Genomic DNA, 26,301 nt, shown 5'->3' on the forward strand with positions numbered 1-26,301 from the left:
CAGCCCGCTCGGCATCATGGCGGCCACGGCCACGATGGCGACCTCAGGCTCGGCGCGGAAGCGGCTGCTGAAAGAGGAAGACATGACCAAAGTGGAATTCGAGACCAGCGAGGAGGTGGACGTGACTCCCACGTTCGACACTATGGGCCTGCGGGAGGACCTGCTGCGCGGCATCTATGCCTACGGTCGGTGGGCGCGGGGCGCGGGCTGCGAGCGCCCGCCCGGAGAGCATGGGCCCGGCCGAGGGCTGGGTCCCGAGACTGGGAGTGTGGCGGTCCTGAAGGTCGGGGATCCGGGTTGGGGCCGAGCCCGGGGTGGGTCACGGGTGACCCCTTCCCTCACCACGCGTATCCACCCCCATCTGTGCCGGCGGGTTCGGGTGTTGTCCTCCCGGCAGCGCGCCCTGCTGGGACCTAAGAGGGCTGCAGGGTCCTTTGGGCACTTGGGAGTCATTCATTCAGCGGATAACTGTCTTGTATCGGCCAGGTGCGCGGCTCTAGGTACTCGGGGCTTAGTAGGGAACCAGACAGGTTCGTGCCCTTAGTTAAGTTAGCTTAAGCCTTAGTTTAAGTTACATTTGGGAGGAGGACTCTATAATCGATGGTAATGGCTACGGAGAAAATTAAGCGGGATAATTGGTTCAAGCTGCGCGGAGGAGAGAGTTAAACTAGTAGAGCAAATAGGCAAGGTGGCTGCCAGTAGGGCCTGGCATTTGAACTGAGACTCAGCTAAGGAGCCCGTTATGAGAAGGTTATGTTAGAATTGGGCAGAGGGGGCAGCTGGTGCCAGGGTCCTGCAGCCCGGAGCCGGGGGCATTCCAGGAACAGAATCTCCTGTCCTCCCTGTGGGGAGGGAGGAGGGGGCCACATCTTGAAGAGTGAAGTCTGGGGTGATAAAGAGAGAGCATTTTATTTCTGAGTGCAGTGGGGGAGGCCATTGGAGGGTCTCATGCAAGGAAGCGACAGGACCATATTTAGTTAGAAGTGAATTGGGGTGTCTGATGTGGGTGGAGGTGAGGCGGGAGAGCAAGCAGGGAGATGCTAGGAGGCTTTTTGTTCCAGTCCGGGGGAGAGATGATGGTTTTCTGGTGGAGATGGATGTAAGCAGCAGAGGAAAATCCTAGGTGTGTGGCTGATGGGACCGGTGATGCTGCCCTCTGCTCAGGCAGGGAGTAATGGTGGGAGCACTTCTTGAATGAGGGGAGCTTGAGGGACCTGTGAGCCATCAGTTGTCCTAGCTGGGAGCCTCGGAAGAGGCGGGGTTGGGGCTACTCTCCGGAATGAGCAGCATCCGTGCTTAATGCCTGGGACTGGGGCATCTTTTTTATCCAGCAGTCCTTGAGTCAGGACAGTTTAGTGCAGAGAAGGTGCTGAGGGAACGGGAGGTGAACTATAGCAACTAAGCCTTGTAGTGAGGCTCACAGCCCACCTGCCTCTTGGGATCTAGGGCCTCCCTTCCCTGAAACACCTGCTGCGTCATCATGAGGGGTTTAAATCACATTAGATTGGCTTTTGTGTTAAGTGGGAAGTTTACTACATTTTAAAAGACTATGAGAATTATTTCATGTCCATTATTTGTACATGAAGTTTTGTTTACTCAGACAGTAGAGGGGTTGCAGTTCACGCAGCCGCATCCAGGGCAGGAGGGCATCCAGGGCGGGAGGCGTAGGTGACATTCGTTTTTAGATGATGTCACCTACCCAAAGACTTACTGCTGATAGGGAGTAGTGACTGACTGTGATGGGTTATTTAATTTAACAAGTGATGCCAAAACACCCCCAACAATGCAGGTTATTGTAATGAAGTCAAACAATGCAGTAGTAATGGAAGTAAGATGTGAGCTTCCCTCCCCCTGTTCTCCAGCAGTAACCACCTGTTAACTTTTTTTTTTTTTTAAACCTAACTAGGGTCTCTGTTTGCAACAATGTTCCTCAGAGATTTTGTCTGTATAAATAAGATCATATGTTACTATAAAGAAAATCCACTGGAGTTCCCTTGCTCAGTGGTTAACAAACTCGACTAGTATCCATGAAATTGTGGGTTCAGTCCCTGGCCTGGCTCAGTGGATTAAGGATCCGGCGTTTCGGGAGCTGTGGTGGAGGTTGCAGACGTGGCTCAGATCCCAAGTTGCTGTGGTTGTGGCTCAGGCCAGCAGCCACAGCTCCCGTTCGACCCTTAGCCTGGGAACCTCCATATGCTGCAGGTGTGGCCCTAAAAAAAAAATCCACAAAAGTCCACAAATCCTGCTTTGTTCAACAGCTGTTTTTTGAGAGCTCAGTATGTTGGACATTGCATCAGGAGGGTTTTTTTTTTTTTTTAAAAAACATACCATCCTTGGAGTTCCTTCTGTGGTGCAACGGGATCAGTGGCATATCTGCAGCACCAGGATGTAGGTTCAGTCCCTGCCTGGCACAGTGGGTGAAAGTAACTGGTGTTGCCACAGCGGTGGTGTAGGTCACAGCTGTGGCTCAGATTTGATCACATACCCACGAACTCCATATGCCGAGGGGCAGCCGAAAGAGAAAGGAAGAAAGAGAGCCCATCCTTGCCCTCGAGGAGCCCCAGCGTCTGGTTGTAAGCATGCTGTCCTAGCGGTTAGAACTAATTGTTTTCTGCTCTAATTTACAGGTTTTGAAAAGCCTTCGGCAATCCAGCAGCGAGCTATTAAGCAGATCATCAAGGGGAGAGATGTCATTGCACAGTGAGTCTGCGGGGGCCGGGCCCGGGCCGGGGCTGCTCAGCACAGCAGCGCCTTTGCGCTTCTCCTTCCGTCGCCGTGACCAGCCCTGGCCTTGCATTCAGCCATAGGCACTTTTTATTTTTGTGTCCTCCACTCTGGAAAGCTCTTTTTTAAAAAAGCCCAATTTCCTTACCTATCATTTGGCAAATGGGATTATGTATAATACTCTTAATAGCTTTATTCCCAATTTGCCTGTTTTTTTTTTTTGGCTGCGTGAGTCTGAAATCAGACGATTATATGAAAGGAAATCTCTTTTTTAGCCACTGAAGTTACAGATTCTGCAGCTTCATCACTTCCTGTTTATTATCCCCATCACCTGTGATTTGAAAGTTGGGACACGTGCCTGAGTCCCACCCCCTTGAGGTGAAGATGTTGGCCGGGGGTGCGGTGGGGGAGTGGGGTCTACTTGTAAGACGCTCCCCACGTGCTTCCCCGGAGCACTGCTGGACAGAGGTCACATGATGGGAGCAGTGGCATGTGGCCCATCATTCTAAATCCCATTTTTCTGTGTTTTCTCTCCTAGATCTCAGTCTGGTACAGGCAAAACAGCTACCTTCAGTATTTCTGTCCTGCAGTGTTTGGATATTCAGGTAATCTGCCTCTCTCAAACTTCTCTTTAATCTTGGGGAAATACTTCCTTTATCCGCTGTGATTTAAGAAGTACAATTCTTAAATATCTCTAGTTGTATTGGCTCAAAAAAATTTTTTTTTTTTTTTTTTTTTTTGGTCTTTTTGCCATTTCTTGGGCCGCTGCCACGGCGGCTCAAAATTTTTTTAAGAGAATCTTAATTATTAATATCTGAGCTAATATCTTGTCAGAAAGTCTTTTTTTTTTTTTTTTTTTGCTGTTTCTTGGGCCACTCCCGCGGCATATGGAGGTTCCCGGGCTAGGGGTCTAATCGGAGCTGTAGCTGCCAGCCTACGCCAGAGCCACAGTAAGGCACGATCTGAGCCAAGTCTGCGACCTACACCACAGCTCATGGCAACGCCGGAGATCTTTAACCCACTGAGCAAGGGCAGGGATTGAACTCGCAACCTCATGGTTCCTAGTCGGATTCGTTAACCACTGCACCACGGCGGGAACTCCAAGTCCTTTTTATTTAAAGTGGGAAGTTTAAAGTTTTTTTATTGAAATATAGTTGATTTGTAATGTATTAGTTTCAGGTGTACAGCAGAGTGATTCAGTTAAACATACATATATATTCTCTTTAAGCGTCCTGTCTATTATAGCTTATTATAAGGTACGAAGTATCGTTCTTTGTATCGTATAGTAGGTTCTTGTTGGTTGTCTGTTTTGTATGTACTAGTGTGTATATGTTAATCCAAGACTTCTAATTTATCCACAGCCCCCCCCCCCGACATTCGCCTTTGGTAACTTGGAGGATTTTTTGTTATTTTTGGTTTTTTTCTGCCTACGGCATGTGGAAGTTCTAGGCCAGGGCTTGAACCCAAAGTCATAGCAGTGACAACGCTGGATCCTTAACCCATTGATCCACCTGGAAATTGAGACTCCACACGTGGGAGTTCCTGGGCTAGTGATCCCATCAGAGCTGCATTTTTGACCTCCACTTCAACTTTCAGCAATGCTTGATCCTCAACCCACTGCGCAAGACCAGGGATCGAGCCCACATCCTCATGGATACTAGTTGGATTGTTTGTTTTTGGGGGTTTTTTTTTTGGTCTTTTTTTAAGGCCGCACCCTCGGCATATGGAGGTTCCCAGGCTAGGAGCCGAATTGGAGATGTAGCCCTCGGCCTACACCTGAGCCACATCAATGTGAGACCTGAGCCCGCATCGCCGATCCTTAACCCAGCGTCGTGGGTGCTGGTCAGATTTGTTTTCCCTAAGCCACAGCAGGAACTCATAGTCAGGTTCTTAGTCCCCTGAGCCACAATGGGAACTCCTGAGGTTTTTTTTAATTAGTAAAAATTCTCATCTGCAAACAGGCCTTTCCTGTATCCCCCATTATTGCTGGATGTGCGATTTAAGTAACATTCAGGTTCATTATCTGAAATCAGATGTTATTAGTGTGAGGTAATATTCAAGATAGATCTGAGCCTGAATTAGTGCAGTCTGCCTTGAAAATACTGAGATTCTCTATTTTCTGACAAATTATTTTACCAGGTTCGTGAAACCCAAGCTTTGATCTTGGCTCCAACGAGAGAGTTAGCTGTACAGATCCAGAAGGTGAGACACTTAAAAATGGCAGTATCATATCTGTAGCATGTTGACCCTTGAACAACATGGGTTTGAACTGTGTGGATCCTCTTATTTGCAGGCTTTTAAAAATGAATATTACTACTGCACTGTGTGATCTGAAGTTGCTAGATCCAAGGGTAGGCAGGCCAACTATGAAGTCGTATGTGGGTTTCTGACTAAGGTGGGGTTCGGGGTGTCTGGAGTCTGTAGGTAGGCCAGCATCTCTGACCTCCCTCCCTAACCCCCATGCTCTCCAAGCCAACTGGTTGATTCAGTCTAATCCAGATTTTCTGTTCTATCAGGTTTTTTTCCCCTAATTCCTAACTTTTGCCGTAAATCACATATCATGTTCATTGGTTTGTACAGAGTCATTTTTTTTGCTATTTCTTGGGCCGTTCCCATGGCATATGGAGGTTCCCAGGCTAGGGGTCCAATCAGAGCTGTAGCTGCCAAGCCTACGCCAGAGCCACAGCAACACGGGATCCGAGCCGCGTCTGCAACCTACACCGCAGCTCACGGCAACGCCGGATCATTAACCCTCTGAGCAAGGGCAAGGATCGAACCCGCAACCTCATGGTTCCTAGTCGGATTCATTAACCACTGCGCCACAACGGGAACTCCATACAGAGTCATTTTTAGTGTAGCTTGTGTAATTTTAATCGATCTTTGCAATCTTAGAACTGTAATTTTTCCGACAAATAAATCCATCTTAAAAATAATTTTAACTGTTTTGCATGTGTAGTATAAACACTTTGGAAGAACATCTGTTAAGCTGTTAATGTTATCTCTGGGTGGATAGGATTATTTTACATATTTTCTTATTTTTCTGTAATTAAAACTTACGGCTTTTGTAATAAGAAACCAGTAAGTTGACTTCATTCCGGCACAGAAAAGAGTAGTAGGAGAAGACCTGAAGGAATTTCATGATGGGAATAATGACATAAATAACACTCAGGGATCATTTAAATTAGAATGTACAGTGATCTTCACTTTGGGGACTCGTGTTTCGGACTCTGTAGGGTCTCGGGACAGACGCTGGACATGAATGTGTGTTTTAATTCAGGGCCTCCTCGCTCTGGGTGACTACATGAACGTCCAGTGCCATGCCTGTATTGGGGGCACCAACGTCGGGGAGGACATCAGGAAACTGGACTATGGACAGCACGTTGTCGCCGGCACACCTGGGCGAGTCTTTGGTAATCACTTTTGTCTGTAAGAAGTGCTTCAACAGGAGTTCCCGTTGTGGCTCAGCAGCAACAAACCTGACTAGTATCCCTGAGGATGCGGGTTCTCGAGTTTCTGTGGCTCTGATGTGACCACTAGTCTGGGAACCTCCATATGCTTGCTGCAGGCGTGGCCCTAAAAACCAAAAAAATAAAGGACCATTTCCAATTTGATAGGCTGCCTGGTGGCCTTACGCATTTGAGTAACTTGTAAGAGCTGGAGGGGGGTCCCTGAGATGCGGTGGACACTGGTTGTAAGGGCTGGCTCTTTCCTCAGAGCCCGAGGTCTCATTATTTCAAACTCTGATTTTATAGACATGATTCGTCGCAGAAGTTTGAGGACACGTGCCATCAAGATGTTGGTTTTGGATGAGGCTGATGAAATGTTAAATAAAGGTAGGAGGAGCAAAAGCATTAATTTTCTACTGACAGAAAATTCCCACGTTTTTACAATAAAATTGAGATGTGGCGCTAGTGAACTGTTCTGAGTATAGGAAGTATGTTCTTTGTGGAAGATAGTCATGCCTTGGGCGCACTTAGGAACATAAAACTTGTATTTTGATCTCTTTATGGGGGTGGTTTGTAAGACTGAGGACAGCCAGAACAAGAGCATGTCAGCCAGACTGCTGGGGTGCTGTTCTCCGTGTGCCTGCTGGGTGACCACAGCCGCCGGCTGAGGAGCAGACCGGGGTGTGGCCAAGGGGCAGAACAGGGCTGAATGAATCATGTTGCCTGGCAGTAAGGTATCGTGTGGTATGGATGTTCCTTTTCTTTGCTTTTTAGGGCCGCACCCATGACATAGGGAAACTCACCTAGGGGTGGAATCAGAGCTGCTGCTGCCGGCCTACACCACAGCTGACAGCAATGCCAGGTCCTTTAACCCACTGATGGAGGCCAGGGATTGAACCAGCATCTCCATGGATACTAGTTGGGCTCGTTAAACACTGAGCCACAATAAGAACTTCCATAGATGTTCCATAATTTATTTCACTGGTCGTTTATTGATTGTCCACGCTTTTATCAGTTATTTTTCAAACTAATTTTCTAAATTCGGATGTATTTTTTTAGGCTTTTTTTTCCCCCCTCTGGCCTCACCAGTGGCACATGGAAGTTCCTAGGCCAGCGATTGAATCTGATTGCAGCTGCATTAATGCCGGATCTTTGACCCACTGTGCCACAGCAGGAACTCCTTTTTAATTTGCTTTTATCAAACCTTATGAAGACAAATGTGTCAGGACTCCTAAATGATAGCAGCTGTGCTCTTAGTACAGCGACTGGGAATGCGTGATAACAGCTGTCACCTTAGTTCAGTAACCCTGTCCCATGTCTGAAGCAGCTGTGGGCAGTGCCGCACAGTCTCTTTACGCCTCCTCTCCTTGTACACCCCCTCCTCGGCCTCACTTCCATACCAAGGGGTTCCCTTGGAGCTGCCCTCCATCCTGCCTCTTTGTGGGGCCCCATACCCAGAGGCCCTGCCCTTCAGCTGAGTTAAAGGTACAGTTATTGCAGGGTGAGGTCTCCAGATCTGGGCCCCCTGATCTCTGCAGCCTACCCTGTTCTCTTGGGCTGTCCTAGCCCTGTCCTGCCCAGACCTGCAGAGGTGGTGGTGTGGGACCTGTGGGCGAGGTCCTGTTTGCCAGGAGGTTTTATTCATTCTGTACCATGCAAAATAATGTAGACTAGTTGCATTGTTTTAATTGGGAGGTTTTTTTTTTTGTTTTTTTAACTTTTTTTTGGTGCTTCCTTCTTTCTGTCTTTCTTTCTTTCTGTCTTTTTGCCATTTCTTTGGGCCACTCCCACCGCATATGGAGGTTCCCAGGCTAGGGGTCTAATAGGAGCTGCAGCCACCAGCTTACGCCAGAGCCACAGCAACACGGGATCCGAGCCGCGTCTGCAACCTACACCACAGCTCACGGCAACGCCGGATCGTTAACCCACTGAGCAAGGGCAGGGATCGAACCCGCAACCTCATGGTTCCTAGTCGAATTCGTTAACTACTGCACCACGACGGGAACTCCATATTGGGAGGGTTTTTTTTAAATCGAAGTATAGTTGATTTACAATGTATTAATTCCTGCTGAACAGCAAAGTGATTCATCTGTGTGTGTATATCTTTTCTGTTATGGCTTATAAGATACTGAATATTCTTGTGCTATATAATAGGGTCTTGTTTATCCATTCTGTATACAACAGCTTACATGTGCTAACCCCAGCCTCCATCTCTATCCCTCCTCCAACCCCCTCCTCCTTGACAACCACAAGTCTTCTCTGTGTCCTTGAGTCTTCTTGTTTCCTGGATGGATTCATTTGTGTTATATTTTAGATTCTACATATAAGTGATATCATGGTATTTATTTGTCTTTCTGACTTCACTTAATTTGATAACCTTACAGCATCGGTGCTGCTGTGAATGGCATTACTTCATTCTTCTTTATGGTTGAGTGGTATTTCGTTGTGTTGATGTACCACATCTTCTTAATCCATTCATCTCCTGTAGATGGACATTCAGGTTGCTTCCATGTCTTGGCTGTTGTGAGTAGTGCTCCTGCGAACATAGGGGTGCATGTATCTCTTTGAATTGTAGTTCCCTCTGTATATATGCCCAGGATTAGGATTCCTTGATCATATGGTAATTCTTAGTTTTCTGAGGAATTGCCATACTGTTTTCCATAGTGGTTGCACCAACTTACATTCCCAGCAACAATGTGGGCAGGTTCCCTTTTCTCCACACCTTCTCCAGCATTTGGCATTTGCAGACTTTTTGATGATGGCTGTTCTGACCAGTGTGAGGTGGTACCTCATTGTACTTTTGATTTGCTTTTCTCTAATAATTAGTGATGTTAAGCATCTTTTTTTTTTTTTTTTGTCTTTTTGCCTTTTCTGGGGCCACTCCCGAGGCATATGGAGGTTCCCAGGCCAGGGGTCGAATCGGAGCTGTAGCCACCAGCCTACGCCAGAGCCACAGCAACGCGGTATCCAAGCCGCATCTGCAACCTACACCACAGCTCACGGCACCGCTGGATCATTAACCCACTGAGCAAGGCCAGGGATTGAACCCGCATGGTTCCTAGTCAGATTTGTGAACCACTGCTCCACAACGGGAACTCCTAAGCATCTTTTTTTAAATGATTTTTATTTTTTCCATTACAGTTGGTTTGCAGTGTTCTGTCAGTTTTCTACTGTACAGCAAAGTACTGTACAGTCTCACATACATACATTATTTTTCCTCACATTATCATGCTCCATCATAAGTGACTAGATATAGTTCCTAGTGCTATTCAGCAGGATCTCATTGCTTATTCATTCCAAAGGCAATAGTTTGCATATATTAACCCCAAATTCCCACTCCCTCCCAGTCCCTTCCCCTCAGCAATATAAGTCTGTTCTCCAAGTCCATGAGTTTCTTTTCTGTGGAAAGGTTCATTTGTGCTGTATGTTAGATTCCAGAGGTAAGTGATGACATATGGTATTTGTCTTTCTCTACTTACTTAGTATGAGAGTCTCTAGTTCCATCTATGTTGCTCTAAATGGCATTATTTTGTTCTTTTTTATGGCTGAGGAGTATTCCATTGTGTATATGTACCACATCTTAATCCATTAATCTGTTGATGGACGTTTAGGTTGTTTCCATGTCTTGGCTATTGTGAATAGTGCTGCAGTGAACGTGCGTGTGTCTTTTTCAAGGAAACATTGCCCGGATATATGCAGTAATCAGTAATGTTGAGCATTTTGTCATGTGTTTGTTGGCCATCTGTATATCTTCTTTGGAGAAATATCTATTCAGGTCTTTTGCCCATTTTTCAATTGGGTTGTTGGTTTTTTTGCTGTTGAGTTGTATAAGTTGTTCATATATTTTAGAGATTAAGCCCTTGTCAGTTGCATTGTTTGAAACTATATTCTCCCATTCCGTAGGTTGTCTTTTTGGTTTGTTTTTTTTTTAATGGTTTCCTATGCTGTGCAAAAACTTGTCTGTTTGATTAGGTCCCATTGGTTTATTTTTGCTTTGATTTCTGTTGCCTTGGGAGACTGACCTAAGAAAATATTTGTACGGTTGATGTCAGAGAATGTTTTGTGTATGTTCTCTTCTAGGAGTTTAATGGTGGTTTGTATTACGTTTAAGTCTTTAAGCCATTTTGAGTTTTTTTTTTTTTTTTTTTTTTGTCTTTTGTTGTTTCTATTTCTTGGGCCGCTCCTGCAGCATATGGAGGTTCCCAGGCTAGGGGTCCAATTGGAGCTGTAGCCACCGGCCTACGCCAGAGCCACAGCAACGCGGGATCCGAGCCGCGTCTGCAACCTACACCACAGCTCACGGCAACGCCGGATCGTTAACCCACTGAGCAAGGGCAGGGACCGAACCTGCAACCTCATGGTTCCTAGTCAGCTTCGTTAACCACTGCGCCACGACGGGAACTCCTTGAGTTTATTTTTGTGCATGGTGTGAGGGTGTGTTCCAGTTTCATTGATTTGCATGCAGCTGTCCAGTTTTCTCAGCACCAATTACTGAAAAGACTGTCTTTTTCACGTTTTATATTCTTGCCTCCTTTGTTGAAGATTAATTGACTGTAAGTGCCTGGGTTTGTTTCTGAGTTCTCTGTTCTGTTCCATTGGTCTGTTTGTCTGTTTTGGTACCAGTACCACACTGTCTTGATTACTCTGGCTCTATAATATTGCCTGAAGTCAGGGAGAGTTATGCCTACTGCTTGGTTTTGTGGTCCCATATAAATTTTTGGATTGTTTTAGTACTGTGAAAAGCGTTATGGGTGATTTAATAGGGATAGTTCTCAGCATATAAGTCTTTCACCTCCTTGATCAGGTTTATTCCCAGGTATTTAATTTTTTGGGGTGCAATTTTAAAAGGAACTGTGTTTTTGTATTCCTTTCCTTATAATTTCATTGTTAGTGTACAGAAATGCAACTGATTTCTGAATGTTAATCTTGTATCCTGCTACTTTGCTGAATACGTTGATCAGTTCAAGTAGTTTTGTGTGGAGTCCTTAGGTACATGTTATCGTGTCATCTGCATACAGTGACAATTTTACCTCTCCTCTTCCATTTTGGGTCCGTTTTATTTCTTTGGTTTGTCTCATTGCTGTGGCTAGGACTTCCAGTACTGTGTTGAATAACAGTGGTGAGAGTGGGCATCCTTGTCTTTTCCAGATTTTAATGGGAAGGCTTTTAGCTTTTCTCCATTGAGTATTATATTTGCTGTGGGTTTATCAAAAGTGGCTTTTATTATGTTAAAGTATGTTCTCTCTATACCCATTTTGGTAAGAGTTTTTATCATGAATGGATGTTGGACTTTGTCAGATGCTTTTTGTGCATATCATTGAGATGATCATGTGGTTTTTTGACTTTTCTTTTGTTAATGTGGTGTATGACATTGATTGATTTGGGTATGTTGAACCATCCTTATGAACCTGGGATGAATCCCACTTGGTCATGGTGTATGATCTTTTTTTATATGTTGTTGGATTTGGTTGGGTAAGATTTTGTTGAGAATTTTTGCATCTATATTCATCAAAGATATTGGCCTATAGTTTTCTTTCTTGGTCATATCTTTGTCTGGTTTTGGAATTAGGGTGATGGTGGCATCACAGAATGTCTTTGGGAGTGGTCCTTCTTCTTCAACCTTTTGAAAAAGTTTAAGGAGGACGGGTATAAGTTCCTCTTTGTATGTTTGGTAGAATTTGCCTGTGAAGCCATCTAGTCCTGGACTTGTAGGGATTTGTAGGGAGTGTCTTTATGTGGATTTGTAGGGAGTGTCTTTATGACATATTCAATTTCTTCTCTAGCGATCAGTCTGTTCAGTTGATCTGTTTCTTCTTGGTTCAGTTTTGGTGGGCTGTAAGTCTCTAGAAAGTTGTCCATTTCTTCTAGGTTGTCAAATTTGTTGGCATATAGTTGTTCATAGTATTCTCATATGGTTTTTTTGTATCTCTGCAATATCTGTTGTGATTTCTCCTCTTTCATTTCTTATTTTATTTGGGTTTTTTTTTCTCCTCTTCTTGATGAGTCTGGCTAGAAGTCTGTCAGTTTTGTTTCCCTTTTCAAAGAACTAGCTCTTGGTTTTATTGATTTTTTTTTTTCCTATTGTTTTTGAATCTCTATTTTATTGAGTTCCTTTCTGATCTTTATGATTTCCTTCCTTCTGCTGACTTTAGGTTTTGTTTGTTCTTCTTTTTCTAATTCATTTAGTTGGTGGGTTAAGTTGTTCATTTGAGATTTTTCTTCTTTTTTGATGAAGGCCTGTATTGCTATGAATTTCCCTCTAAGCACTGTTTTTGCAGCATCCCATAGATTTTCAATGGTATTTTTTGATTTCCTTCTTGATTTCCTCATTGACTTACTGGTTTTTTAGTAGCATGTTGTTTAGTCTCCATGTAGTCAGTTTTTTCTCATTTCTTTTCCTGTGGTTGATTTCTAGTTTCATGCCATTGTGGTCAGAGAAGATACTTGAAATAATTTCTGTACTCTTAAATTTGTTGGAGTTAGTTTTGTGCCCTAGTATGTGGTCAATCCTTGAGAATGTTCCATGTGCACTTGAGAAGAATGTGTATTCTGATTTTTTTGGATGTAATGTCCTGAAAATGTCCATTAAGTCTAACTTTTTTTTTTCTTTGCCTTTTTGTCTTTTCTAGGGCTGCACCCATGGATATGGAGGTTCCCAGGCTAGGGGTCTAATTGGACCTATTTCTGCCGGCCTATGCCATAGCCACAGCAACGCAGGATCTGAGCCACATCTGCAACCCACACCACAGCTCATGGCAATGCTGGATCCTTAACCCACTGAGCGAGGCCAGGGATCACACCCACAATCTAATGGTTCCTAGTCGGACTTGTTAACCACTGAGCCATGACGGGAACGCCAAGTCTAACTTTTCTATTGTGTCATTTAGGGTCTCTTGTTGCCATATTGTTTTTCTGTCTAGAGGATCTATCCGTTGATGTGAGTGGGGTGTAAAAGTCTTCTTCTATTACTGTATTCCCATCAGTTTCTCCTTTTGTGTTTGTTAGTGTTTGTTGTAGGTCTCTGGGTGCTCCTGTGTTAGGGACATAGATATTGACAATTGTAATATCCTTTTCTTGAATGGATGCTTTTACCATTAAATAGCGTCTTTTGTCTTAATGGCCTTCATTTTAAAGTCTATTTTGTCTGATAGGAATATTGCAACTCCTGCTTTCCTGTCTTGTCCATTGGCATGAGATATCTTTCCCATCCCCTCACTTGCAATCTGTATGTGTCTTTTGCATTAAGGTGAGCCTCTTTTAGAGAGCATATTGTAGGCTTTTGCTTTTTTGTCTAATCTGCATGAGGTTAAGGATCTTTTCATGTGCCTTTTGGCCATCTGTCTGTCTTTGGAGAAATGTCTAATTAGGTTTTCTGCCCATTTTTCAGTTGGGTTGTTTTTTTGTTACTGAGTTATATGAGCTGTTTGCATATTTTGGAAATTATGCCCTTGTTGGTTGCCTCCTTTGCAAATGTCTTCTCCTGCTCTGTAGGTGGTTGGTTCATTTTGTTTATGGTTTCCTTTCCTGTCCAAAAGCTCATAGGTTTTAAGTCCCATTTGTTTGTTTTTGCTTTTGTTTCTGTTGCCCTGAGAGACTGACCTAAGAAAACATTGCTGTGACTTATGTCTGAGAGTGTTTTGCCTGTGATCTCTGGGAATCATGTCTTCTGTTTCTTGGTCTCTCTTTATTTTTATGGCTGCACCCACAGCGTGTGGAAGTTCCCAGGTCAGGAATTGAATCTGAGCTGCAGCTGTGACCTGCAGCAGGGCTGGGGACCAAACCCAAGGCTCCACAGCAACCCAAGCCAGTGAAGTAGGAGTCTTAATCCACTGCACCACAGCAGGAAAACTCAAAAAGTAAACCATTTTGAGTTTACATTTGTGTTTGGTGCCAGAGTGTGTTCTCACTTCATTTATTTACACCTGACTGTCCAACTTTCCTAACACCACTTGTGGAAGAGACTGTCTTTTTCCTATTGTATATTTTTGCCTCTTTTGTCAAAGGTTAATTGACCAAATGTGTGTGGTTTTTTTTTTTTTTTTTCTGGACTCTCTTTTCATTCCATTGATCCATATATCTGTTTTTGTGCCAGTACCACATTGTTTTGATTGCTATAATTTTGTAGTATTGTCTGAAGTCTGGGAGAGTTATGCCTTCTGCTTTCTTCCTCTGAGTTTTACGGTTCCATATAAATGTCAGGATTATTCCAGTTCTCTGAGAAATGTCATGCGTAATTTGATAAGGGATCACATTAAATCTGTAGCTATCTTTGGGTAGTATGGCCATTTTAACCATATTAATTCTTCTAGTCTAAGAGCATGGAATGTTTTTCCATTTCTTTGAATCATCTTCAGTTTCCTTTATTCACATTTTGTAGTTCTCAGCATGTAAGTCTTTCACCTGCTTGGTCAGGTTTCTTCCTAAGTATTTTATTTCAGGGGGTGTGATTTTAAAGTTTTTTTAAACCTCTCAATGGGAAGGTGTTCAGATTTTCACAGTTGAGTATTACGTTGACTGTGGTCTGTCATAAATAGCTTTTATTAGGTTGAGATATCTTCTCTCTGTGCCCACTTTGGTAAGAGTTCTTATCATTAATGGATATTGAATTTTGTCAAATGCTTTTTCCTGCATCTGTTGAGATGATCTTGTGGTTTCTGTGTGTTCTCTTGTTGATGTGGTGAATCACACTGATTGAGTTGCATATGTTAAACCATCCTTGTGACCCTGGGATGAATCCCACTTGGTTATGGTGTATGACCTTTTTAAAAAAGTTTTTGGCTGCATCCACGGCACATGGAAGTTCCCGGGCCAGGGATTCAACTGGCGCCACAGCAGCAACACAGGCTGCCGCGTTGACAATCAATGCCAGATCCTTAGCCCACTGTGCCACAAAGGAACATCTTTGATCTTTTTTAATATGTTGTTGATTTGGTTTGCTATTTTGTTGAGAACTTTCACATATTGGCCTGTAGTTTTCTTTTTTGGTAGTGTCTTTGGTTTTGGTAATCAGGGTGATTGTGGCTTCATAGAATGATTTTGGGAGTGTTCTCTCCTTACAGTCATTTGGAAGAGTTTGAGAAGGATTGGTAAAAGTTTTTTTGTATGTTTTAGAATTCGCCTGTGAAGCCATCTGATCCTGGACTTTTGTTGTAGGGAGTTTTTCAGTTACAGATTCTATTTCACTTCTAGTGACTGGTCTGTTCAGTTTATCCATTTCTTCTTCAGTTTTGGGGGGCTCTATGTTTCTGGAAACTTGTCCATTTCTTCTAGGTGGTCTTATTTGTTGGCATGTAATTGTTCATAGTCTTCCCTTATGGTTTTTTTCTATTTCTGCAGTATCAGTTGTATGTCTCCTTTTTCATTCCTTATTTTACTTGGTGTCTCTCTTCTTGGTTAGCCTGGCCAGAGGTTTGTCTTTTTTTTTTTTTTTTTTTTTTTTAAACCCTTTCAAAGAACCAGGTCTGGGTTTTATTGATTTTCATCTAATGTTTTTTAAATCTCTTATTTATTTCCTGTCTGATCTTTATTATTTCCTTCCTTCTGCTGACTTTAAGTTTAGTTTGTTCTTTTTCTAATTCTTTTAGGTGATAGCTTAGGTTGTGTGTTTGAGATTTTTTGGGGCTGTACCAATGTGAACTTGCCTTTAAGGATTCCTTTTGCGGCCTGTCATAGATTTTTATGGTTGTGTTTTCATTGTCATTTGTCTCAAGATATTTTAAAAATTTCCCCCTTCATTTCATTATTGTCCCATTGGTTTTAGAAGTATGTTGTTTGGTCTTCATGTAATCTGTTTTTTTTTTTTTTTCCTCATTTCTGTTTTTGTGGTTAATTTCTAGTTTCATGCCACTGTGTTCAGAAAAGATGCTTGAGATAATTTCTACACTCTTAAATTTGTTGAGGCTTGTTTTGTGCCCTAGTATGTGGTCAGTTCTAGAGAATATTACATGTGCACTTAAAAAGAATGTGTATTCTGTCTTTTTGGGTGTAGTATCCTGAAAATATCAATTAAATTTAACTGTCCTTTGATACCATTTAGGATCTCTGTTGTTTATTGATTTTCTGTCTAGAAGACCTGTCCATTGATGTGAGTGGAGTGTTAAAGTCTCCTATTAATGTGTCCTTGGAATTTCTCCCTTTATGTCCATTCATATTTGTTTTATGTATTTGGGTGCTCCTGTATTAGGTGCATATATTTAAAGTGTAAAATTATCCTTTTGTATTTCATTTATCACATTAAAATTTTTTTCTCCTTAAGGGCCCCACCTGTGGCAAATGTAAGTTCCCAGGCTAGGGGTCAAATTGGAGCTACAGCTGCTGGCCTTTACCATAGCCACAGCAATGCAGGATCCGTGCTGCACTTGTGACCTGTGCTGCAGTTTGCAGCAATGCCAGATCCTTAACCCACTGAGTGAGGCCAGGGATTGAGCCTGCATCCTTGTGAATACTAGTCAGGTTCTTAGTCTGCTGAGCCACAGTGGGAACTCACTCCCCTTTTATTATAATATGTCTTTTTTTTTTTTTGTCTTTTTGGGGCTGCATCTGCAGCATATAGAAGTTCCCAGGCTAAGAGTTCCCGTCGTGGCGCAGTGGTTAACGAATCCGACTAGGAACCATGAGGTTGCAGGTTTGGTCCCTGCCCTTGCTCAGTGGGTTAACGATCCGGCATTGCCGTGAGCTGTGGTGTAGGTTGCAGACGCGGCTCGGATCCCGCGTTGCTGTGGCTCTGGCGTAGGCCGGTGGCTACAGCTCCGATTGGACCCCTAGCCTGGGAACCTCCATATGCCGCAGGAGCTGCCCAAGAAATAGCAACAACAACAACAACAACAAAAAAAGACAAAAGACAAAAAAAAAAAAAAAAGTTCCCAGGCTAGGGGTCGAATCAGAGCTGTAGCTGCCAGCCTACACCACAGCCACAACAATGCCAGATCCGAGCCTCGCCTGAGACCTACACTGCAGCTCATGGAAACTCAGGATCTGTAACCCACTGAGCAAGGCCAGGGATTGAACCGGTGTCCTCATGGATACTAGTTGGATTTGTTACTGCTGAGTCACAATGGGAACTCCCCTTTTTATCTCTCTTAATGGCCTTTGTCATTAAGTCTGTTTTGGCTGATAGATGTATTGCAACCACCACTTTCTTGTTTTTGTTTGCATGAAACATGTTTTTCTAGTCTGTGCATCCTTTGTCCTAAAGTGGGCCTCTTACAGGCAGCATAGTACAGGCTTTTATTTATTATCCAGTCTGCCAATCTGTGTCTTTTGATTGGAGCATTTAGTCTATTGACATTTAAGGTAATTATTGATATGTATTTATTGCTATTTTAAACTTTTATTTTTCCTGAGTGAAATTTGTGGTTTTTATTCATACTTGGAATTGTCAAACCACTGAGGCAATCTGAGTTAGGTCAGACTGGGAATTTTACAAGTAGTTAGATTCCTACTTGGTGACATGGTAATAGGAGTGGCCATTGTATTCCTTTTTTTGTTGTCGAAGTTCCCTTGTGGTGCAGATGGGTTAAGGATTTGGTATTGTCACTGTAGTGGCTTGGGTCTCTGCAGTGGTGCATGTTCATTCCTTGGCCTGGGAATTTTCACATGCCACGGGCATGGCCAAAACAAACAGAAACAAATCTTTTTTTCCAGTTGATTGTGTGCTGCTTCTTTGTTCTTTTCTTTCACTTTTCCTTTATGTTTTGATGATTTCCTTTTATTTTATGCTTATTTTTTTTTTTATTTAGTGAGCTTGTTTTTGATTTGTGGTTACCCTGTTTTTCAAGTGTGTTGAATAACCCCTTCCTTATCTACTTGCCTTAGACTGGTAGCCGTACAGGCTCAAACACATTCTAGATTTTCTCTTTCCTGTACATTTTTACTTTTTTTTTTTTTTTTTTTTTTTGTCTTTTTGCCTTTTTCTAGGCAAAAAGACAAACCTCCGCAGCATATGGAGGTTCCCAGGCTCGGGGTCTAATCAGAGCTGTAGCCTCCGGCCTACACCAGAGCCACAGCAACACAGGATCTGAGCCGCGTCTACACCACAGCTTTAGGCAATGCCAGATCCTTAACCCACTGAGCAAGGCCAGGGATCGAACCTGCAACCTCATGGTTCCTAGTCAGATTTGTTAACCATTGCGCCTCGACGGGAACTCCACTTCTTTTCTGTTTAAAGAAAACCTTTCAATATTGCTTTTAGTATCATTTTAGCAGTGCTGTATTCTTTTAGCTTTTGCTTGTCTGAGAAACTCTATCTCTTTCTATTCTGAATGATAATCTTGCTGGGTGGAGTGCCCTGGGTTACAGATTTTTCCCTTCCAGGACTTGGGTATCTTGTCACCCTTTCTGGCTTGCAGCGTTTCTGTAGAGAAATCAGAAACGATAGCCTTAATGGGCATTCCCTCGTAATTAACTTTTTGTTTTTCTATTGCCACCTTTAGAATCCTCTCTTTAATTTTTGCCATTTTATTGCTTCTTGGTATAGGTCTGTTCAGGTTCATCTTCCTTGGATCTTTTTTTGTTTCCTTTACCTGGAGATCTGTTTCTTTCTTTAGTTGTAGGAAGTTTTCAGCTATAATTTCTTCAAATGTATGTATTTTTTTCAGATACTTTTTTTTTTTTTTTTGCTATTTCTTTGGGCCGCTCCCGCGGCACATGGAGGTTCCCAGGCTAGGGGTCGAATCGGAGTTGCAGACCCCGGCCTACGCCAGAGCCACAGCAACGCGGGATCCGAGCTGCGTCTGCAACCTACACCGCAGCTCACGTTAACGCTCGATCGTTAACCCACTGAGCAAGGGCAGGGATCAAACCTGCGACCTCATGGTTCCTAGTCAGATTTGTTAACCACTGTGCCACGACGGGAACTCCTCAAATACATTTTTAATCTGCTTTTCTGAATCGCTTTCTGGAATCCCTTTTTTTTGGTCTTTTTGTCTTTTTTAGGGCCGCACCTGTGGCATATGGAAGTTCCCAGGCTCTAGGGGTCTAATCAGAGCTGTAGCCGCCAGCCTGCACCAGAGCCACAGCAGCGTGGGATCCAAGCCGCATATGCGACCTACACCACAGCTCACGGCAACGGTGGATCCTTAACCCACTGAGTGAGGCTAGGGATCGAACCCGTGTCCTCATGGTTCCCAGTTGGATTCGTTAACTACTGTGCCACGACGGGAACTCCCTGGAATCCCTGTTATGTGCAGATTGGCACACCATATTATCCCATGGTCTCTTACGTTTCTTTCATTTTTTTTTTGTTGTTGTTTGGCTCTCTGTCTGCTGTTCTGATTGAGTGATTTCTAGTATTCTGTCATCCAGATCATTCATTTGTTCTGCATTATTCATTGCGTTTATCTCAGCTTTTGTCTTGGCAAATGAGTTTTCTAATTTTTCTTGGCTCTTCCTTATAGCTTATGGTTCCTTTTTACAGTACTTCGCAGTTCTTTTGATAGCCTTTCTTAATTCCTTCAGTATTTTCATCGCCTCCTTTGCTAAATTGGTATCTTTAGACTGAAGAGGTCTGTTTCATTTTTTGTTCTTTTGGGGGAATTCTCTTGGTCTTTTAACTGGGAGTGGTTCCTCTGCTTCTTCATTTTACTTATATTTCTCTTACTCTGAGTTTGGGAGAAGCTGTTGGCTACTGTGTTCTTGGAGGGCTGTTTATATGTGGGAGTGTCCCTGTGTAGCTTGTGTGGGTTTAATATTTTTGGTGTGAGGGCTCAGTTTAGTATGAATGCCTGCCACCTGTTTTGCCAGCATGTGTCGGCTATCATCCCTTTCATAGGCTTGTGCAGACGTGGCTGGTGCCTGTCCCAGGGCTCTCCACAGTGGTGGCACCTTCTGTGTACCCCTGTAACCGCGATAGCAATGGCAATGACTCCCACCTGAGAGTGTGTGAAGGGCAAAAGGCGGCAATGGCAGGTCACGCCCCTCCCATTGGGCACCCCCCCAAACACTGTCACCTGGCCTCTAAGGCAGGCCTGGGGTTCCTTGGACTACACCCTCAGATGTGGTTGCACCTGACTCCCGCCCCTTGGGGCAGTTTCCTCAGCCAGGTGAAGCTCTCGAGCCAGCACTTCAGCACCCGTTTCCCACCTGCACTGGTGGACACGCACATCAGGCTGGGCCTGCAGGGCGGGAGCCCTGACCTTCTGTGCAGGTCACTCTCTGTGCCGGCTGCTTAACTCCTCCCCAGGCTTCGTAGCTCCCCTCCGTCCTGGCGGAGAACTTTCTGGGTGTGGGACCTTTCCTCCTCAACAGCGTCCTCCCGGGGCCGCAGGTCCCGTCTCAGTTCCCTTCACTCCTCCCCGATTATGGGGAGGTTTTCTTGCCCTTTCAGAAGTCTGAGGTCTTCGTCTAGTGTTGAGTAGATACTGTGTGAGAATTTTTCCACATGTATTTTTTGACATATCTGAGGGAGGAGGTGAGCTTCATTTTGATCGTGCCCCCCCCCCCGAGGTTTTTAAAGTGAAATTGACATGTAACATTTCCAGGTGGACCGCGTAATGGTTTGATGTCTATGGGAGTATTTTTTGGTGAAAATCCAGATGTTTTAAAATGTGGCAGATCTGGCCAGAGTTGATGCAGATCCTTTCAGGGCAGCAGCAGCTGGAACTGAGTCGTCATCACCTGCAGGGGTCCACGTTTGTTGGCCTCTCGGGGCTCGGGTTTCTGTTGCTTTTAACTGTTGGCATCCAGGACTCTCGGGGGTGGGGGGGCCGTAATCCCACCCGGGAGATGAGAGGGGTGCGAGAATTTGGTCCAGCTCTGCCGGAAGGTTCCTCGTGACGTCTGCACCTCACGACGACATCAAATGCGTTAGATTACGTGTGAAGAGTTGGCGTTGGATTTGTGCAGCCTAAAACTTCCCCGTGTGTCTCACCCTTTGTCCCAGGGTTCAAAGAGCAGATCTACGACGTGTACAGGTACTTACCCCCGGCCACGCAGGTGGTGCTCATCAGCGCCACGCTGCCCCACGAGATCTTAGAGATGACCAACAAGTTCATGACCGACCCCATCCGCATCTTGGTGAAACGGTGAGGACGCCCTGCTTCGCAGATGGGACTGAGGCAGCATAGTTGTATTTGGGGTTTCAAACGTGAAAACTATTTATCCTTTTCTCTTTTGAAAAGCCAGGTTTGAGGATATTTCTATAACTAGAGCAATGGAAATAAAATTGTAGATAGTTTGGGGGAAAGGCCAGCTTTTATACATTCTCTTTTGATTCAGTAATTCCAGATTTTAAAATTTGCTGATAGTGTTTACTTATCAACAAGATTATTTATCATTGGTTATGATATTATTGGTTATGTACATATTATTGAACAGCTGAACATTTGAAACCACATACAAGGTTTGGTGGTTATTAAAGGTTCAGACTGATCCAGGCTGTTAAAGGGACAGCAGAGGTGCTGGCTCCTGGGAGGATGTGGCTGGCGGGAGGGCAGGGGTTTAATGACCAGGCTCCTGGGCTGCCAGGGTCGGGCTGGTGCTTGGACAGTGCCTGGCCTGCATGTGCTCTCAGGTCCTTTTGGAAGGATGAGTTGACAGGCTTGTCTTTGTCCTGCAGTGATGAGCTGACTCTGGAAGGCATCAAGCAGTTCTTTGTGGCCGTGGAGAGAGAGGAGTGGAAGTTTGACACCCTGTGTGACCTCTATGACACACTCACCATCACTCAGGCCGTCATCTTCTGTAACACCAAGAGGAAGGTACGCGCCCCTTTAATGTCCCTGAGGCAAAAACTGAAGATGGCTTCTCACAGAACCTAGGTCAGACTCTGTGTCAAGGGCCAGCAGTACCTGCGTCAGGCTTTCAGCACATGGTCTCTGGCGGCCACGGTGTCTGCTCTTTAGCTCTAAGTCTTCGTGGACAGTGGGTAGACACGTGAGCGTGTCCAGGATGTTGGTCCGGCCACACAACTGAAGGCTCAGGGCCATTGGTTCAGGTGGGATGTGGGCCTGGTTCTGTGCTCCCAAGTGATGCTGACGTGCAGGCAGAGCTGAGAACCCCTGGCAGGTCTCTTTGAACCACATTCCAAAGAAAGTGTGAATTTACATTTCAAATGAGAACAGCGATGTATTGTCCTTTTTTTTTTTTTTAAGGGCCACATCTGCAGCATGTAGAAGTCCCCAGCCTAGGGGTCTAATTGGAACTGCAGCTATGGGCTACACCACAGCCACAGCAGTGAGGGATCCCAGCAACATCTGTGACCTATGCCACAGGTTGTGGCAGTGCGAGGCCAGGGATCAAACCCACATCGTCATGGATACTGGTCAGGTTCTTAACCAGCTGAGCCACCAGTGGAACTCCCAAGCCAGGGACTATCTGAGCCACAGTCGTGACCCAAGCCACAGCTGTGGCAGTGCAGGATCCCTAACCCACTGTGCCAGGCCGGGGATTGAACCTGTATCCCAGTGTTCCCATGATGCTGCCGATCCTGTTAGGCCACGGCGGGAGCTCCACCCGCCTCCCCTGCCCTTGTTTTTTTTTCTAGAGAATTTTTTGCCCTGATATGTGCTGGGCAAAATTCCAGTGGAGATTAGCCTGCATTTTCAGATCGCTTTCTGAGTATTCGCATTGGCTCTGCAGGAACTGACAGGACATCCTGAGTACAGTCTCTGGTTTGTGAGCTCATGGCAGCATCTGCTGGTTCCGTCTGTAGGTTGACTGGCTGACGGAGAAGATGAGGGAAGCCAACTTCACCGTGTCATCCATGCACGGGGACATGCCCCAGAAGGAGCGCGAGTCCATCATGAAGGAGTTCCGCTCGGGTGCCAGGTGGGTCAGCTGTGCCCTCTGCCCTGGTCCCGGTGCAGGTGCAGCCGGCCAGCGTTCACGGGTGGTTCCGAGTTCTCCCCTGCAGCTGAGCTCCGGGAGGTCAGCTTGGGGGGGCTGGGGGTGTGATGGATTAGGTTGAGGTGAGAACTGGCCTTCGCTATGTAGGTTGGCTGCCTTACTGAGAAACTTACTTTGCTGTTTCCACATATAAATCGGGATTTTCTGTTAATCTTTTTGTATTGGTTGTAGCTTAGTTCCTCTGTAGTCAGAGAACTCGCTGTGTGTGATTTCAGCCCTCCGTGGGAATTCAGACTTGCTTTCTGTCCCCGCACGGGGGTCCTCTTACAGACCTTCTCTGTGCTCGGACCAGACGGGTGCTGTGCGGTGCTGGCGCAGTGCGCTTGCCTGTCTTCTGGCTTTCAGCTGCCCGCTCTGTTTGTCAGACCTGCATCCCCCCCCCGCCCCCCGCCTTACCTCTGTTTCATCAGGGTTGAGGCTGCTGTCTTCCTCTTGGGGGTTCTGTCCATTCTTGCTTTCTGTGCCGAGACTCTGTGTCCGAGTTTAGCATGACTGGATCTCCCTCCGGAGGACTTAGCTGTCACCGCCAAGTGTCTGCCCTCCGCTGCCAGTGCTGTTCCCAATCCTGCTGTAGGACGGACCCTGCGTGCTCGGTGTCTTCTTAGCAACCACCACCCCGCCTCACATCCGGTTTGCAGGCTTAAGCTTTAGGTGGATTAAGTAGCATATAGTTGGGTTTTGTTTTTCCTTTTCTTTTCATGTGATGATGATTGCTGTCTTTTAACTGGAACATTTAGTGTAGTTTCATTTAACGTAAATACTGACGTATTTGGGTTTAAATGGACCGCCTTGTAAGTGCATTTTACTTGTCATTTCTTCCTGTGATTCTCTTTCTTTAGTTTGGATTTTGTTATTATTCCTCTCCCCACTTCTCATTTTGGAAAATGTTTATTTTAGTTAGTGGTTGCCCTGGAGAGTCGTCAGCCGCTGTCTCCCCTGACTGCACAGAGAACTTGAAACCCCGCCTTCAGTGACCCCCCTTCTCCACTTCTTTCGCTTCATGTAATGAGCTTTTCCATTTAGGGACGCGAGGCCCACACTCGTTATTCTTCTCGCTCCTGGGAGCTTCCATCAGGCTGCACTTCCTTCTGCCTGAAGAACGTCTTTCTGTATTTCGTTTGGGCTTTTGCTCGTAGCAGAGTAGCAGTTCCCTGGCGGCCCAGCAGGTCAGGATCTGGCGTTGCCACTGATGTGGCTTGGGTTCGATCCCAGGCCTGGAAGCTTTTGCCAGCCTCAAGTGCGGCCGATAAAAAAGTCTTAGTTTCTAAACTGCAAATGTCTACTTCATCTTGACCCTTCCGATGTGTTGAAGGAGGCAGTCCAAGTGGGATTGGTCCCAGGAGCCTGTGGACACTCACGTCCTTTATAGGAAGTGGCCCAGTGCAGTTGGCCCTCCCTATTCTGTGTAAAAATCGATGTCTCTTCTGCAGGTTGCTCCTTAGGTCTGTTTTTTTCCAGCTTTTTTTACCCGATGGATCCAGGGGTGGTCCCGTCTTACTCCTGTTTGGTGTAAGGTGACTCCTGCTTCTAGGCCTCACCCCTCGCTGCTGCTTTGGCCCCATTCTTTCCTCTGCCTCTGGGGCTCCCGTTATTGGTGATGATCTGGCAGCAGCAACCCCTCTCCTGTTTTTTAGAGCTTTTTTTTCTCTTCTGCTGCCCCTTCGTACTTGGAATGCTTCTAGACCAGCGAAGTCTAATAGGAACATCATTCAAGTAAACATGTTATTCAACCTGGTACATCTCTTCACTGTATAATCAGCATTGGAAACACGAATGAGGCTTTTTTAAAATTTCGTACTAAGTGTTCAAAATCTGATGTGAATTTTACATGTTCAGACCAGCCACTCTGGTGCTGGGTGGGCCTCTGGTGTGTGAAGGTTGGAGTGGTGTGAGAGGCATTTCTAAATTGAGGATGCTGTGAACCCTGCAGCAGGACCAGTGAGCCTGCTGTGCTTGAGTTTTGCTAGACAAAGTGTCCACCCCAGGTATTGGTTTGGGACCGGCTCTAAGCAAACGGAGACACCAGTTGTTTTGTGTCAGGTAGCACACAGGCCCTCAGTCTGCTAACCAGGGCTTTCTGGTGCATCCCTAGCACTTCAGCCGGGGGACAGGCCAGCGTGAGGGTCCCTGACACGCTCGTAGCTGTCTGACCCTTAGTGCCAAGGCGGTTGTCCCGATGCCCTTTCTCTCGCAGCCGCGTGCTCATTTCCACGGACGTCTGGGCCCGGGGGCTGGACGTGCCCCAGGTGTCCCTCATCATCAACTACGACCTGCCCAACAACAGAGAGCTGTACATACACAGGTACGCCGCAGGCGCTCCCCGCTCCGCGCTCCTCGTGCACTCCTGCCGTCGGGTTTGCTGTGCACTAAAGTAACTCTGCTCTGTCCCTGAAGAATCGGGCGATCGGGCCGCTACGGCCGAAAGGGCGTGGCCATAAACTTTGTAAAGAACGACGACATCCGTATCCTCAGAGACATTGAGCAGTACTACTCCACTCAGATTGACGAGATGCCCATGAACGGTGAGAAAATACGCCCTCGCTTGTGCCTGTCGCAGCTCCGAGTTAGGCCCCTCGACGCTGGTTTGGGGGTCTTTTGTGAGGAGGTCCCATTGGGCCCAGTGCGTTAAGAGCCCGATGCGGTATCCGTGAGGATGTGGGTTCGATCCCTGGCCTCGCCCTTTGGACTTTAAGGATCTAGTGTTGCTGTGGCTGTGGTGTAGGCTGGCAGCTGCAGCTCTGATTCTCACCCAGCCTGAGGACTGCCATGTGCTGCAGGCGCTGCCATGGAAAGAAAAAAAAAAAGCCTTTTATGAGCCTTTAGTTTGTATTATTCCTTATTGTGTAATCTTTCTTTGCTTTCAGTTGCTGATCTGATCTGAAGAATCTACCCCCTGGAGACTTCTACCTATTTTGTATCAATTTGGAAATATTTAGGGGCAGTTTCTATTTAATGAGGTTTGTGTGACTTCGTCTCAAAAGCCTCCCCAGGATTAGCTTTGGGGAATCTGCCACCTTTTCTTACCCACATGTAAATAATGGTTGCCGTTAAGTCTTTTTCATTAAACATTTAAAACTTTTCCCATAAACTCTAACTTGTATTTTTTAAGGTGACACCCCGGCTTTTTTGGTAACCTGCTCTATGATCTTAGGCACTCACTTCACTCGATTTTCAGTCTTGAAGGTGGTGAAATTGAAGTGCTGAGCTCTCCGCATTTCCCCAGATGGTGCCTGAGCCCATATCTTACCAACAGCAGGAGCGTGTTGAGAGCATAAGTACTTCTCTCCGGGCT

The 26,301-nt window shown here is 45.4% G+C and overlaps 1 protein-coding gene across 1 annotated transcript; it reads left to right on the plus strand.

The window, feature by feature from the left end:
- EIF4A3 (eukaryotic translation initiation factor 4A3) lies at positions 1-26,097 on the plus strand. Its single transcript, NM_001100193.1, is given in 12 exon segments — positions 1-185; positions 2,628-2,700; positions 3,263-3,329; positions 4,864-4,926; positions 6,002-6,134; positions 6,477-6,557; positions 21,049-21,190; positions 21,724-21,862; positions 22,816-22,931; positions 25,204-25,311; positions 25,404-25,531; positions 25,874-26,097. Coding segments are annotated over 12 exon segments (1,236 nt in total). The 5' UTR covers positions 1-16; the 3' UTR covers positions 25,891-26,097.
- The last annotated feature ends 204 nt before the right edge of the window (positions 26,098-26,301 follow it).

This window comes from Sus scrofa, chromosome 12, assembly GCF_054392235.1.
Source record: "Sus scrofa isolate SSC_HxYL_T2T_F1_AM1 chromosome 12, Sscrofa_HxYL_maternal_Yorkshire_Landrace_v2.0, whole genome shotgun sequence".
Taxonomy (NCBI): Eukaryota; Metazoa; Chordata; class Mammalia; order Artiodactyla; family Suidae; genus Sus; species Sus scrofa.